This window comes from Phocoena phocoena, chromosome 3 (genome assembly GCF_963924675.1).
Source record: "Phocoena phocoena chromosome 3, mPhoPho1.1, whole genome shotgun sequence".
NCBI classification, from domain to species: domain Eukaryota; kingdom Metazoa; phylum Chordata; class Mammalia; order Artiodactyla; family Phocoenidae; genus Phocoena; species Phocoena phocoena.
Genome location: NC_089221.1, coordinates 6,495,356 through 6,510,150, shown reverse-complemented (window position 1 = coordinate 6,510,150; position 14,795 = coordinate 6,495,356). Strand labels below are relative to the sequence as shown.

Below are 14,795 nucleotides of genomic sequence, written 5' to 3'. Positions count from 1 at the left end.
GGTTAATTTTTTTCAGAACATTAAAGATGCTGAAAAGGATTAAGTTTTCTTCCATTAAAGCCAGGACAGTAAAAATCTAATTAGTTCTGTCTTGGGTAAAAATAAGATATTTAGAATTAAAACAATGTTGTACATTTTAATACCTTTATTGTCCAATTTTCCAATAGTTTTTCAACACTTGAATGTTCTGGCAATAAAAACCCAACCCTGAAAGATACACAGCACCACGTAAACAGGGGTGTCCATTTTTCCTTTTGTGTCAGGCGTCAAGATTGCTTGGAACGGTACTTCTCAAAACTTACGATTCTTCTAAGTTTTCTTTTATTGCTTGTTTGTTTTACTTTTCCTTATTACTAAAGTAATTCATACCCATGAAAAAAATAATAATCTGGAAGCAACACCTGAGTAGAAGGGACATATATTACCCCACTCACTCAGAAAAATGCTAGGGTTAATCTTGAGTCCGACGTTTCATGTTTTCGTCTCTGCTCACGAATGTTAAGAGAAGAGGACCCTCTCCTGATGCTCCGGAGGGTGGACTCTGTCTGAGCAAGCTGCTGCCCCTCTGTCCCTCTCTTGGTTGCCTGTGGGAGGTGGTGGGGTTGGAGGGAAGCTAGACACACGGGGGTCGGGGAATGGCTGAGCTCTTCCTCTCCTTGGGGGAATCCAACCACCTCCAGCAAGCTGTGCTCTGGTAAGTTTCATCCCTCTGTGCCGCACCCACCACCTCTGCCTTGCGTCAAACAAGCCAGTGCACGTCAGGGAGCCCACTGTCCCGACGGGAAAGGGGTCTTGTTATTGACCCACAAGTTAACAAACCATATCTAGGGACTTTCCTGGTGGTCCAGTGGTTAAGACTCTGTGCTCCCAATTCAGAGGGCACGGGTTTGATCCCTGGTCGGGGAACTAAGATCCCACGTGCCACACGGCATGGCCAAAAGAGAAACAAAAACAAAGTATATCTACACACACACACACACAGAAATAAAACACAACATAACAGAAAACCCCCCTCAAAAACCCTAGTTGATTGAAGATACTCAATTTTGACCAAATCACCTTTTCAACCAAATTTCTGGGTGGTCAGCATGTTTTTGACCACGTTGTTTTAAATCAAAAGACCAGGAGCCCTCCCATAATGAGTCACCTTTAAATAAACAGCTCTAATCAACTTTCTTGTCTATTTATCTGGTATCAGGCAGCTACCAGACTGGTGGTTTTTTTTCTACCTTGTCTGCCAGAGAAAGAAGTTTTGTGAACAGACCCTCAGAAGCCTCCAGAATTCTCATCTTTTCTCATGAGACCTTAATCACTGAGGTCTGGGTTGTGCCTGCAATTCAGTGTATGGGTCACTGTTTTGGTCCCAGGATGACCTGTGGGCAGAGCTGAGGCTCACGTGTGCTGGGTGTGGCTGACACGTGTGTACCTGGGCGTGCTCCTGGCTGGGCACGGCACTCAGACCCGTCGCCGCCATGTACGTGCTGCCGATGGTCTTGATCTTTTCAACTCCACTGAACTTTGGCTTGGACAGCAGCTGGGGGGCAATGACAATCACACAGTTACTCAGTCGGCTGCTGACCCCAGGCCAAGCATTTTCTAGAGACATTCTCCAATCCTAGTTCAGTCACAGGAACATGATACGGATTATTCACCCTTCGACCTTGGGCATCGTGGGGAAAGAACATTCACGCATCTCACAAAGGGCATGTCCTTGGAAAGATATGCAGTATAACGATTTACTTCCAGCTAACATGAATTACCTTTTAGAATTTGCTAGTGAAGGAAACGGGATAAATTATGATGTGAGTGATAATGGCCTCAAATAAACTTCCCCACTCTGTGTTTGAAAGGTCTAAATATAAAATCATGATTCAGAGAGTGAGGTCTTCCCTGCATGGTGAGGGTGAATTATGATCAACTGTAGTGCTGAGGATTGACTTTTGCCCTCTGAAAACCTGGAGTGGAGGGAATAAATGGCCCCTCTCATCAGCCCTGACCGTAATATTCTTTGCCCCAGTTTCTGGCACCAGTAATCAGTTTCCTACTGGGGTCCTCCTCATCTACTACGTTAGACCTTGGGGTGGGATGGAGGAAAGGTAAAAATAAGAAGCTGTAGGAAAGGGAAAGACTGGATGGAGAGAGCAAATGAAGGAAACTCTGGAAGGTTCCGTATCTGCTCAGCAGGACAAAGGTACGAACAGAAGACTGGGAACATCTTCTAGACCCTTCCTTGGTACTCCTGCTTTCAGAGGAGATTCGCTCAAGATCACATGTCAGAGAATCTAAGATAAGTGAGCAAATCCCATGATCACATCTCCATGAGCAATCCAACCTGAAAGAATGGTCACTAGTGCTAGAGAGCATTTATTTTACCGAGGGGCAGCTGGAGGAAATGTGCCAACATTTTTCACTGTGAACCCTGCACAACAGTGAAAATCTCTACTTGTCATTACTTCACCATGAGTCTTGATTCAACCTCATGGTGACAGTGGTGGTAGCAGAGAAATGCACAGGTCCCACAAGACGCTTAGAAGGTTGGCCTGAAACCATCATATTATATAATTTCATCACTGTGTTTCAAAATTCCATCAATCATGATGAACCTATGTTCACTGATGTCAATTTTCCTATATTTGCAAAATATTGTTAAAAATGGTATAACAACAATATCTTTCAAACCAGAGGTCTGTTTGTTCTTACTAGAAAACAAAGTGCATTGTTTCCTTTGTAGGCAGAAAATTGAAAATTGACACCTATTCCAATACCTAAGATGTACACTTTGTCCCTTCTAAAATATATTCTACCACATTCATATTGCTTTTTCAATAATAAAGCATGCCATCCATGTACACTTCAAATTGATATCTGACATAGACCTTGGAGTTTGCACAGGCACACATGCAAATAATCTACTATCTTTTTTATGTATAAAGAGATGGGCAAGTATTTTCCTTGGAGTTCAAGCCTTTCAAGAAAATTCATGGGCATGCTGGAGAGATATTTTATGGAACAGATTTTGGTAGTTGTTTATAGAAATCATATTAGCTTTAAAAATAATATGTGTTTGCCTCACCAAAATTAGTCAGTGACCTAAATAGAGCAAAAAAGCTTAATGCCAATGACCAGAAATTTTGTCAAAGGACAAGTTTTAAGATATGCCATGATGTTGGACTAACTTCAAATGTGCCAGTCCAGAGGAACACCAAAGGATGGGACTGGGGCCAGCCCTGCCCATCAAGGGTAAGTACGTACATCGTCAAAGTCGGCAATGATCTCGTTTAGGAGCCGAAGGCATTCCAAGCCCTCCTTGTTCACATCCGATTCTGTATAGAATTCTTTGAAATCCGGAATGGAGGCAAACATGACGCAGACACAGTCATAGGACTGGTGGTATAAATCCTGCCCAGGAGAAAAGGAAGAGCTGAGCACTAGGAAACCTTTTAAGCAAACATGCTCCTAATGGAAGTGTTTCTTTACGTTAAGACTGGTAAAGAAATCACCTAGGGTCCACTCCACCTGCTCCACCCTGGTCCCAGGCCCATTTTAGGCACTGGCCATTGATCACAGGTGAAGGCTTCTAGTGAGCTGGATGCAGGCTGAGAATCGTCAACACTGCACTCCCACTGTCACTACCAGTTAGTATGAGGTGCCCTTCCGGTTACCCCTCTCTGCTATCTCTATCGTAGACAATGACAAGAGACTATAGACTTCTCACTTAGGAAAAAACAACAATAACATTCTTTTAACAACTAAAGGGAAACAAAACGATTTCCCAAGCTACTATATTGTCCTAAAGTGACTCATTATGGCTACATTCTTTGGATTGAAGGCTTCATGAATTTTCCTCTTCAGCCTGTCCTGAAAGGAGTAGATGAAACTCATCATGTTACTTCTGAATTACACCAGAGAGAACTAGCGAAATTCCTCAGGCTACTTATTCTATTGTATTAGACACCAGAAATATTTGTTCGGGATTTCCTTTTATTTTTAAATAGACTAGAGTCTAAACTAAAAGTCTAAACTTTCAGAGAGGAAAATTACAATGTCTTGTAAATACAATTTCAAGGTGTTTCCACACATAATTTTCCCCAGCATATAGTGAAACCTTCAAGTTCAGTGGAGATTTCTTAAAGGAAGCGTTATTATGTGGGCATGGGGGCTGGTCCTGGGCGGGAAGATCTGCTCTCTCACTGGTGCTGGTGCATCAGGGCCCTTGGATGGCCTGTCCCGGGCAGAATGGCCAGGCGTCAATGTGGGCATGCTGCATCACGGGAAACACTCCCTCCACCAGAAAATGTGAGGAGAGTTCTGTCACACAAGATGGCGACCTCTGAGTGGAGGAAAGAAAGCTAGCGGCTGATGTTTCCTGTGTGCCTGGTGGATGGAAAGAATCTACCCTACGTGGATGTTACCAGTGTGCTCTGCTCTCTGCAGCACTCAGATGAATCCCTTAGCAGGGAGTGAGCACTTCAACAGCACCATAACTCCAAGGTTTGGTGGCCTCTCAGAAAAACCATTCTTCCTCCGCTGACGTCTCATGACACACACATCGGGGCAATGGCAACCCACGGCAGGTCACAACCACTTCCTGGGAAAGACAGACTTGTGTCATCTTCCTGTTCTTAGGGCCAACCACCTGGTAGTGCCTTCTGCTACTGCCTTACAATCTCTATAAAATACATGAACAATAGAAATAGAATCAAGGTTTTTCTTTTGTATTCTGCTCCCAATACGGTTGACTTGGTTCTTTGCGCAGACCTGTACTTCCCCTCTCTGAAAAGTTGTTTTTGTGAACACTCATATCCTCAGAAGACGACCTGTGGAATGTATGATTGCCAAGCTTAGGTTCCAGTAATGCTGACCCAGCCAGGGTGTCAGGGTAATAGGGGAGAGAAAAGCCCCTAGAAGCCTCTTCTAGTTAAAAAGGGCAGTTTCATAAAAGTAGTATAAACTCCACTGACTTCTCTACTCTTAAGGAAAAGGGCTACATCTAGCAAGGCAAGGATATATTTTCTGTACCCTGCATTTCTCCACTGTCTGCTGACATCAGCCAGAGTGACCATCTGGGGAATGATGATGATGACAAGAATACACACAATAATCACCAGCACTGACTGAGTGCCCACTGCATGCCAGGATGCCCACCCCTCTGAACTCTCCACCAGCATTAACTTGCCCCTGACTACAATCTTAGGAAGCTGGTATTTTTATTCTCAATCTACAGATGAGGAAACTGAGGCACAGAACAGTTACAATACTTTCCCAAGGTCACAGTTACCAAGTCTGATGCAGAGGTCACTCTTATAAATGCTACACTTTATACTTTACCCTGCATTTCCTGGATGACCAGAGAGGGTGCTGCCTGGACTTGGGGCAGCATGGGGTCTCGTATCACTTGTAGGTCATGTCACTTTGCCTTTCTCCTTTCCCCTAGGGTCTTTAAGTGTATCTGGGGATGGGAGATAAGGAAATGCAAGACTGAACTGACTGAAAGTTTGGATATGAGGGCTGATTTTAACCACACTTGTTTGGAGTCTAATAAAACATCTTCAGGTTGACACTCAAAATTGTCCTCTGAACTCTTGCCCCAGGACACCTAGGTTGTTGGAGCTGGAAGAGGTCTGATGGGTCATTTAATTCCATGGTCTTCAAACAGGAATGCCTGGGAGAGTCACCAATGGGACTTTCAAGAAGGTGACACCTGGGCTGCCCAATGACCAACTGAACCTTGCCCCTGGAGTGGGCTCCAAGCATGTGCATCTTTTTGTAAAACTCTATGAGTTTTCCTGCTGTGCAGCCTTGATTAAGAATCACGGGACAAATGAAGAATTGTTAAGTCAGGGGAGTTTGGTGACACACCAAGGCTCCCACTGACTTAGGGACCAGGACTAATCTCTGGAGTCCTGGTCTGGCACTCCACAGGCCATGAGTGCTACTGGGGCCTTGGACTGCAAAATGCTCACCCACCCTCTTTGACAAATGGGTCACTTGGAGCTTTGAGGAAACACCAAGGGTGAGTGGGGATTTCTGACCCCCTAGTTCCTGGCTCAGGGCTTCCACAGGGCTACGCTTGAGAATCAGGGAAACTTCACAAATGGGAAGCTTTACAAATTCACTAGAGCTAATGAAACATGCAGGGCTTAGAGCCATACCCTAAACTCATGAGAGGTTCCCTCAGGTCTTTGGGTTGCGCTTGGGGCCAGAGAGAACCACAAGCTGATTGGCTGATGACCCGAGCTTATCTTATACTTCCAGAGGATCTGGGGTGAGGGTAGGGCAGGTAGGAAGCCTTGGAGGAGATTTTGGAATTCAGGGTCTAGCACGGGTGACCCTTGTCCAGAACATAGATGCCAACAAGAATCTCGCTGAGCTTTAGAAGTGGAAACTTAGATGCCATTTCAACATTCACTCACATGTAGCCATTCTGCAAAACAAGCTCAAGTTATGGCAGAATCATCACAAAGCAGCTGTATTTCTGTGCACACTGTCCTTTGCAGTTTATTGAGCGGGACTTCAGTTCTTTCCCAACTCTGGATGAAAACTTGGGACAACCCCATGACTCTTCTTGTCATTCTCAGGTAACAGGAGTCCTCTCATCAATAATTTAAGTGTCCAATCTAACGAGAAGTCAGAACTCAGACCCCAGTGGAATGTGTGGCTTTTCTCCTTCCCCAGTGTGGGCCTGCTGGGTGATGGAGGAGTGTCTGCAGGGTGGGAAGGGGGCACGGTTGGCTTCTACTCTCTCTCTCCTCCTCATGCTTCTGGTCTGACCCTCCCCAGCTGCCTAGCCAGGTTTTCCAAAGCACCCAGGGGTGGAGAACAGGGGAAGAAAGAAGGGTCTGTTGGAGGAGGGACGCGTTCCATTAACTACATCATGCTCCCAGGGAACTTAAACCTGGTGGACATTTTCATGGGTTATCTGAAGACTCTCCGTCACTTCCCCCCAATATGGGACATCCTGCCAAGGTTCTCTTGATCTGGACCACACACTCCGCTCCTACTTGTGACTACTCTCTCTGCCCCGGGCTTTCTGGTTAGTCTTCTAGCTTCTCTCCTGGGGCCCATTCCCCACTCCAAGCAGCTTTTCAAAACAGGATCTAAAATGACCCCATGCCAACTGTTTTTCTCTGGCTTGGTCCCTGGAAACATTCAGCAGGCTTTGCCCTCCCAAACCCTCACAGTCCCATTACATCCCCACCTGCAGCCCCCAACTCTCTTGGGCCAGACACTCCAATAAGCCCCTGCCCTCTGCATTCAGGAAACTACATGTCATCTGTGTCCCCCAGATGGAGTTGCTGCCCCAGGACCACATAGGGGCCCAAGTTGTAGGTACACATCCCAAGCTGAGTGGCTATGGTCTATTTATGAGGCAAGAAGTAAAGGGAGGATTCCCCATGTCCCTTTAGGAGGGGGCTCGCTTCTCACTATATTCTGTCCCAAATCCCTTGTCCAACCTCTGCTCTCTCAGCCCTCGTGTCCCTGAGAGTGAAGGATCGAGAGCTGTGTAGCTCTTGCATTTGTAAATTCTGCACACTCTTTAGCACCCCTTTTGGAATATGACACCTACTGTCTCTTGGGCTCATGGGCTGACATTCACTTTAGCGTGCTGTTACATAGACACACAGGCACGCACAGCCCCCCATGAGGGCCTGCCAGGTGCCAGGCTTCATAGCAGGTAATGGGGTCACAGAGACGGACAACGCAAGCCCTGCTCTAAGGAGCTTCGAGTCTAGTTGGAGAGAGAGTGCAAATACAAGGACAGGAAAACAAAGTGTGGTTGGTGCTGCTTGCACCCAGGTGTGGAGACGTCTGCTTGGTGTGCCCTAGGAAGTTGCCGGAACTTGCCACTAGCTTGGGGCTCCAAACTCCGGGACCAGCGCTTTCTCCTGCTGACTCAGGCCATAGTGAGGAGGCCATAGTGATCCTCCCACCTTTCACATCCCCCCTCCGTCCCCAGTTGTCAGCTAACACCTAATTTATTCAGGCGAGCACAAAAGCATCTCTGAAAACCTGTGGCTTTCTAGCCTGACTCTGTAAGGAATGCGTTGAGGGAGCTGCCTGGGTGTTGGGAGGTTAGCTGAGAAGGGGGAGCGTTTGTGTGCCTGGCAAATTCCCCTGTACCCGCATTGACACCTGTGTCTTGTTTTGATCAAGGCTCAGCTCTCCCGCAGTGAGGCTGCGTGGCTCAGAATCACACATAACCCTGACCACCGGGGACTCGGCAAAGGGTCGACAAAATGCAGTCTTTTCAACAAGTGACCAAAGCTGGCTGGGACATCTGTTCAAGGGACCTTTCTGGCATGTTCCTGCCAAAACACAGCCATCTGGAGAGTAGGCTTTGTAAACCAGTGGGGCTCTGTCTGGGCCACAGATCTCTGTACCAGGGTCTGAACGGCTTGAGGGCCTGGACCTGGTCAGGACAGTCAGCAGCTGGTGGAGAAGCTTGAGGATGTTTTGAGTAAAACCAGTGCCCTGAGGGAGGAAGAAGAGGGCTCGCAAAGGTGGACACAGCAGCTCTCTGCCCACAGGCCCGGGACACAGGTGCAGTGAACAGTTTTAAATAGAAATAAAAGATCTTTTCGGAATTATCGTGATTAAATCATTCTTTACTCTGTATTTCTGAAGGAAAACGAGTTTCCTCTGTAAGTGCATGCGACGGGTAGGAGAATCAAAAGGCTCTTTGTGAACATGGGTCCTGGCCAAGGTCATAGGTCATGTTTCCAAGGAATGTTCCAGAAAACCATGGAACATTAACCATTACTGTGGGACTGAAAGCCACACTCCTGTCTACCGCATGCTTTAAAAATAACCCTGGTCCAGCCTCTGCATTCAGAAGCTGTGAGTGCTCAGCCCACACCACAGAGAAGGAGCGAGGGAGGTGATGCCATCAGATGAGGGTACAGCGCAAAGCGATTATGTGCGTTTTGCTGTCCACGCTAGTCAGGCCCTGAAAAGCTGTGGGAAGGCGCCTCCCGTGACACATATTGATAAGTTCCAGGAGGCGGTGTTCTCAAGTTTTGCATAAGTTTGGGATATTTGCTTCAAAGATGACTAAAATTGAGTGTTTCCTGAATGCCAGGCACTGCTCTAAAAGTTTCGCATGAATTATCGCTTTTGAAATTAGTTATAGCCTCTGTGAGGATGGAGCCCGAGGTCCCACAACTAAGAAGTGCCAGGCCCGGGACAATCGCTTTGCTCTCAATGGCCAAGCAGGGCCCAGTGGGTCAGGAAAGCTGGCCAGAGTCCAGGAACCCTTCTTGTCCCAGCGTTGACTGTGCTCTGTCACGCCCAGTTTGGGTCTGGAATCCTCCAGAAATAATCCTCTTCCAGGATCCGCGTGTTTGACGATGGGCAGAACTTTCCCTCGCAGAGGAATTAGGGAAGGAGACAGGGGGAGGGAGAGAGGGAGAGAGGGAGAGAGGGAGAGAGGGAGAGAGGGAGAGAGGGAGAGAGGGAGAGAGGGAGAGAGGGAGAGAGGGAGAGGGAGAGGGAGAGAGAGAGAGAGAGAGAGAGAGAGAGAGAGAGAGAGAGAGAGATAAAGAGTGCACACGCGCGTGCATGCAGGGCGCATCAATACGGCCCTGACAGTGAGGGGGGCCAGCAGCCTGGACCATGTCCACGCTATTAAACAGAGGAGGTCAAACACCTCAGCCTGCCTGGCCTGGGATCACAAGCTTAGGATGACACATCCCCAGGTCAGCGAAGTGGGTTCTTTTGCCCAGGGGACAGGAAGGGCTGACTGTGACAGAAGGTAGGCATCCAGCCTGTCGGGAAGTCAGAGGGATGGGGCAGAAGCCTACCATGCACTCAAAGGAGTCTCTTGGTAATAACCTGGTTATAAGCATTTTGGAAAAAAAACCCAAAAACAAAACCGTCCTTTCTGAGACTCATGGTGGGAGCCATCAGAACCTTTAGGCAGGGGGCTAGGGGCTGTCCTTCTCCTTCAGACCCTTTCTTTATGGGGCTTCTCTTCTGCACTGAGGATTCCCTGTGAGGACCAGAGCAACAGACTCTCCTTCACCACCGGTCTGATCTTGAGCAGCGACTGGGCGGCATCTCTGTCCTGCTGAGCAGACGTCAGGCTGCCCTGACCGCAGGCTGCCCGATGGGGCCCGCTGTAATTTTTTAATCTCCAACAGTTACAGTGGCTGCTTGAGTAGCTCCCTCCCCTCCCCAAATATTTAACCTAACCAGCAAAAACTGGCAGTAAAATCTGGAAAGTCACAGCCCAGGGGAGTTCTGTGTTGTCTGATGAAATACAGAGGCTTTTGCAGCCCACAGTTGTGCAGAATGAAGAGATGGTTTCAAGGACGGTCTCATCGGTCTGATGCCCCCGATTTAAGATTCAGTGTGTGTCGCTCTTCCCTCCTGAGCAATGTGAGGTCAGCAGCTAGAAAGTGCAAATCTAATGACGTCCAGGGTATCGGGGTTCCTAAGCGAAAACCGGGGACCTCTAATATGCAATAAGGGAACCTGGAGCTGTTCGTGGCAGTAAGCGTTTGAAGAGCTTTGGAACTGAGCTCTTGTTCATTTTCCTATGGGAAAATGAGGCTGCCTGGGTCAGGGGTGTGTTTCCTGAATGAAGGAATAAGCTGGGAGCTTGGTGAATGGGTGCTGACTGTCTGCGGGGGAAATCATTTTAGCGCCTAAGTCAGGTTCCCATTCACACACAGGCATGATGTGGCCATGGACGAGGCCCCCAAGGAATTCACCTTCTTGATCTGACAAATGAGGCAACAGAATCCAGAGCTGATTTCAACGAAACGCGCTGATTCCTACTTTGTCTCGGAAAAGTTCCCAAACTGCTGGCGCAGTGAGGTGGTGCCTGTTCCAGGGTTCAAGCCCACCGGGTGGTGCTGCCCTGACGCTGCAGCCTTCCTCACGGACCCCACGTGGGCGGTGAAGGCTGTAGAAGACACTGTGTGTGTTCTTAAACTCGCAGCACTGATGAGGAAACTTGGAGGAAAATGTCACCCCCATCTTGGGAGCACCCATGACGTGCTAGTCGCAGAAGGGTCACTGGCCTGGCACACAGTAGGGCCACTCGGTAAGTGGATGAGTCCATTGGTGCTTTGGTGCTGCCTGCCCACCAGCTATGTCCCACCTGCATGGATGTGGGACTCCGGGTCCTGCTCTATCAAATGCCCACCTCAGCTGGAGGGATGGATGCTCAGTGTGACATGTAACATCCCACACTCTACCTAAGAATTGTGCACAATTCCCCTTTGACTCGTGGGGAGACGGGGCTCAGGCTGAGGAAGTAGCTCACATTACCGTGACAGAAAATGTTGGGACAAAGGTTCAAGCCCATGCTGTCCACCTGTGGGTTTCACTCTACATCCCCATCTGCTTTTCCTTATGATTTCCAAAGGGGCAACTGTGTTCAGAGGCCTGCTTAGAATAAGTCAAGCAAACAGGAATGAATAGAGAGAACAGACGATCCCCCTGGTCTGGCCTAGGGAGACGTCAGGAGGGGGCAGAAGAGGTCACCAAGTGCTGTAGGGCTGAACCCGGGGCCTTTTAAGGTCTTGAACGAAGCACTGTCCTGTCGTCTGGACAGAAGCAGCCCCTTGAAGCCTGGAATGGTCTTTTTCTCCCTCTCTACAGCCTGCATCTCTCTGCCAGTTTCTAGCACTTTCTTTTCTGGTTCAGAAGTCACTTGCTCACAGTGGTGGACTTTCTGGACTCCTGCATTTACGCAGTTAGCACCTTTGGAGAAAATAGGATTCTGTCCCCTCCTGGGCCAGTTCATCTCTGTAACCAGGCCCAGCACCAGCCTGACCCAGGGCAGGGGCAACAGATGAATTTATAACCTGAATTGACAGCTAGACATATAGACACAAACAAGCTCTTAAACTGCTAATGAAAACAGATGGTTCCTTTTTAATAGATGTAATGATTTCACTGTCTGTGACCAAGAGGTAAATAAGTTGCTGAATAACCTACTGAAAGAAAACACCAGGAGAAGAAATAGAGAAGTGAATGGTGGGACCTGCTGGGGCCCCTGGACTGGCTCACCATGCCTAGCATGCTTCCAGAAAGACCAGAGTGATAAGGTCCAGTCCCTGCCCACCACCTGGCGCTTTCTTCTCAATGTCAACTTTAAATATGTCACAGATAAATACCGTTCCAAGCCTTCTCACTTGGCTGCTCTGTCCATCAGTGTCATCAAAGTTCAGCTTATCTATTAACGAGTTCATCCATCTACAGGTTTCCGGATCCCTCATCCATTCCCAATCCTCACTGAACATTTCCTGAGAACGGGGATTGCACCTCATACAGCTCTGAAACTCCACAGCACCAAACACAGGTCATTCACTCAGTGGGTGCTCAAATGCATGTTTCTTAAATTAACAGAGTCCCACTGTAGATACATCTGCTGACTCTTGTAATTTGGTTACATTAAAGAAAATTCATGCCATTTCATTTCATAAGCCACTTCAGCATTGAAACAACATGCCAATCTCGTCAACTCTAGTTAAATATCCATCCCTTTAGATGCTCCACGAAAATTCCCTTTTCTAGCCATTCAAATGGATGGTCTCAGGTCTTTGATGTGTCCTTGTGTGGCTAACTCCTAAATTCTATCTCATATCTTTGAAATTCTAAGACCCTTAAAAGGCTCTCAGGGAAGTCATGAGCCATGGAACAGTGGAGTGTGGGATGCATGGTGTGATTTTGCTTCTTGATTTGGCCTTGATGGCACGCTGGTAAGGAAGCATCCTCCCACACTAGGCAGAGGGTGGTGACCCCTTTTGTGACATATTTGGAACCCCAGTGCCTCATATTGTACGTTCAGAACTTTACATGATTGGGGAAGAAAAACTAGGAAGAATGAATCAACTTCATGCTAAGATGTTCATAGGCGAGTCTAACTCACTATTCTCAGTTGATCTCTATACGGCCAGTCAATATACTCTTGAAAATGGAAACGTTCAGCCCAATGTCGAGTATTTTGAACACTGACATGTTTGAAGTGCCACAGGCCTCCAGGTCACTGCTGGGAGATTTTGGCCCTCACCAGCCCACGCCCTTCCCTGGCTAGCAGCCCCGCCTCTCCCCATCAACCCCGCCTCTCTTCACCAGCCCCGCCCCTCCCCATCAGTCCCACCTCTCCCCATCAGCCCAGCCTCTCCCCATCAACCCCACCTCTCCCCATCAGCCCAGCCTCTCCCCATCAACCCCGCCTCTCCCCACCAGCCAAGCCTCTCCCCTTCAGCCCAGTCTCTCTGACCTCATTCTTCAGGCTCCTGGCCAGGAAGTGCTCAGCCACGTGTGCAGGGAGCACGTTCTCCAGCAGTACGCGGTTCAAGTTCTCCATGGTTTCTATCTCCTCTCGCTCTTTTTTGAACTTGTTCTTCCATAAGAAGTCTAACCTACAGTAATATTCATTCTGTTACAAGAGGACACAGAGGTAAAGAAACAATAGGCATCTTGTCCTGCCAGAGAGTGGAGGTTTTAAAGAGAAAATAAAAAGAATGAAACAAACCTAAAAAAGAACCCCCCCCAAATGGAATTGTCACCCTCCCTACCAAGCCCTCAGTTGCCCTCAAATGTCTCTCATTTCACCCTCCAACATGGATATCCAAAATGCAAATTTGGGAAAGAACCAGCCTCAGAAACAGAGAAAATAGCTATACTGAAGCCTTGAAAGACAAAAATGACATGAAAGCTTCTTACATAGTCATGTTAATAAATGGTGGCTTGAATTATTTTTTGAAAAGAGCTGTGATAGAATATAAATAATGAATAAAAGAAAAATGGAAAATATTTTAGTAGAGAGAGTGCATTGTTTCATGATTTGCATTTAAAAAATAATAGTGTTCATTTGTGGCAGTTTGCCTTTAACAGCTGAAAATCAGTTTTCCTCTACCACAAATTATGTAATTAAGTATACATTGAAAAGTATGTGTTTTTTCATTTGGGATTGCACTATACTGAGAGAATGACATTATATTTAGACAAAAGTTCATTTTGATATAATTTAATTAAGATGGTGCCTGCTAGTAAAAAACATATGTGTTCATGCTTTATAATGTATTAAAATTCAATGTTTTTAAAAATCAGCTGTTATTAACATTGTAGAAATAGAGGCCCATTTACTGTCACAGGGCCTCTTTGGCTTGTCATCATTTTGTATCTGCTCTGATGTATATAATTTAATATAATGAAATAGCCTTGAATGAATCTTCCTGTAACAGAAGGGCCTAATAGAGAGTGTATTTCAGCACAGATAGTAGTTATTGACAAATACATGCAAAGAAGAACTAAATGGAGGGAGTGTGTTTTATTGGTTTGCTTAGCTATACCCATGACAGCAGGAAGCAAAATAAAACACACGTGAATGGCCTCTCAGGCACAGAGTGCAATTTCAAAAAATAATTCACCATTTGAAACCTGAAAGAACAATGATCATTCACTGAAATTAGGTTTGCTTCAAACTAGGTATGATATATTCAAAAATTCTCCTCCTCTGGGGAGGCACTTATTTTTAGCTCATATAACAAGACATTTTTTTAAAAAGATCACAAAAGAGATAGTTTAAAAGTTTGCTTATATTAAAGTTTTACATTACTGACACATTTTCCACATTCTGTATTTATAGAAATCATGCTATGCACGTACTGGAAAAGGCCTCTCCCTTGGAGAACAGATTATTTAGATATTTTGTGGGGGGATAAACTAGTGGTGTGGCCGGTATTAAACTAAAATAACAGAAGCAATCTACGGTGATGGCATCGAGAAGACACAGGTATACACCGAAGATCAGATAAAAATGAAACATGAGATGAAGC

The 14,795-nt window shown here is 46.6% G+C and overlaps 1 protein-coding gene across 2 annotated transcripts in view; it reads right to left on the bottom strand.

Annotated features, from left to right (window-relative positions):
• Window positions 1–14,795, bottom strand: part of ADCY2 (adenylate cyclase 2) — a 449,171-nt gene that overhangs the window by 20,820 nt on the left and 413,556 nt on the right. For both annotated transcript variants that reach the window (XM_065875257.1, XM_065875258.1), the window contains exons 20-22: window positions 13,235–13,393; window positions 3,253–3,399; window positions 1,427–1,534 (exon numbers count right to left, since the gene is read on the bottom strand). In XM_065875257.1, the coding sequence (XP_065731329.1) occupies window positions 1,427–1,534; window positions 3,253–3,399; window positions 13,235–13,393 (414 nt within the window). The remainder of the gene's footprint in view (window positions 1–1,426; window positions 1,535–3,252; window positions 3,400–13,234; window positions 13,394–14,795) is intronic.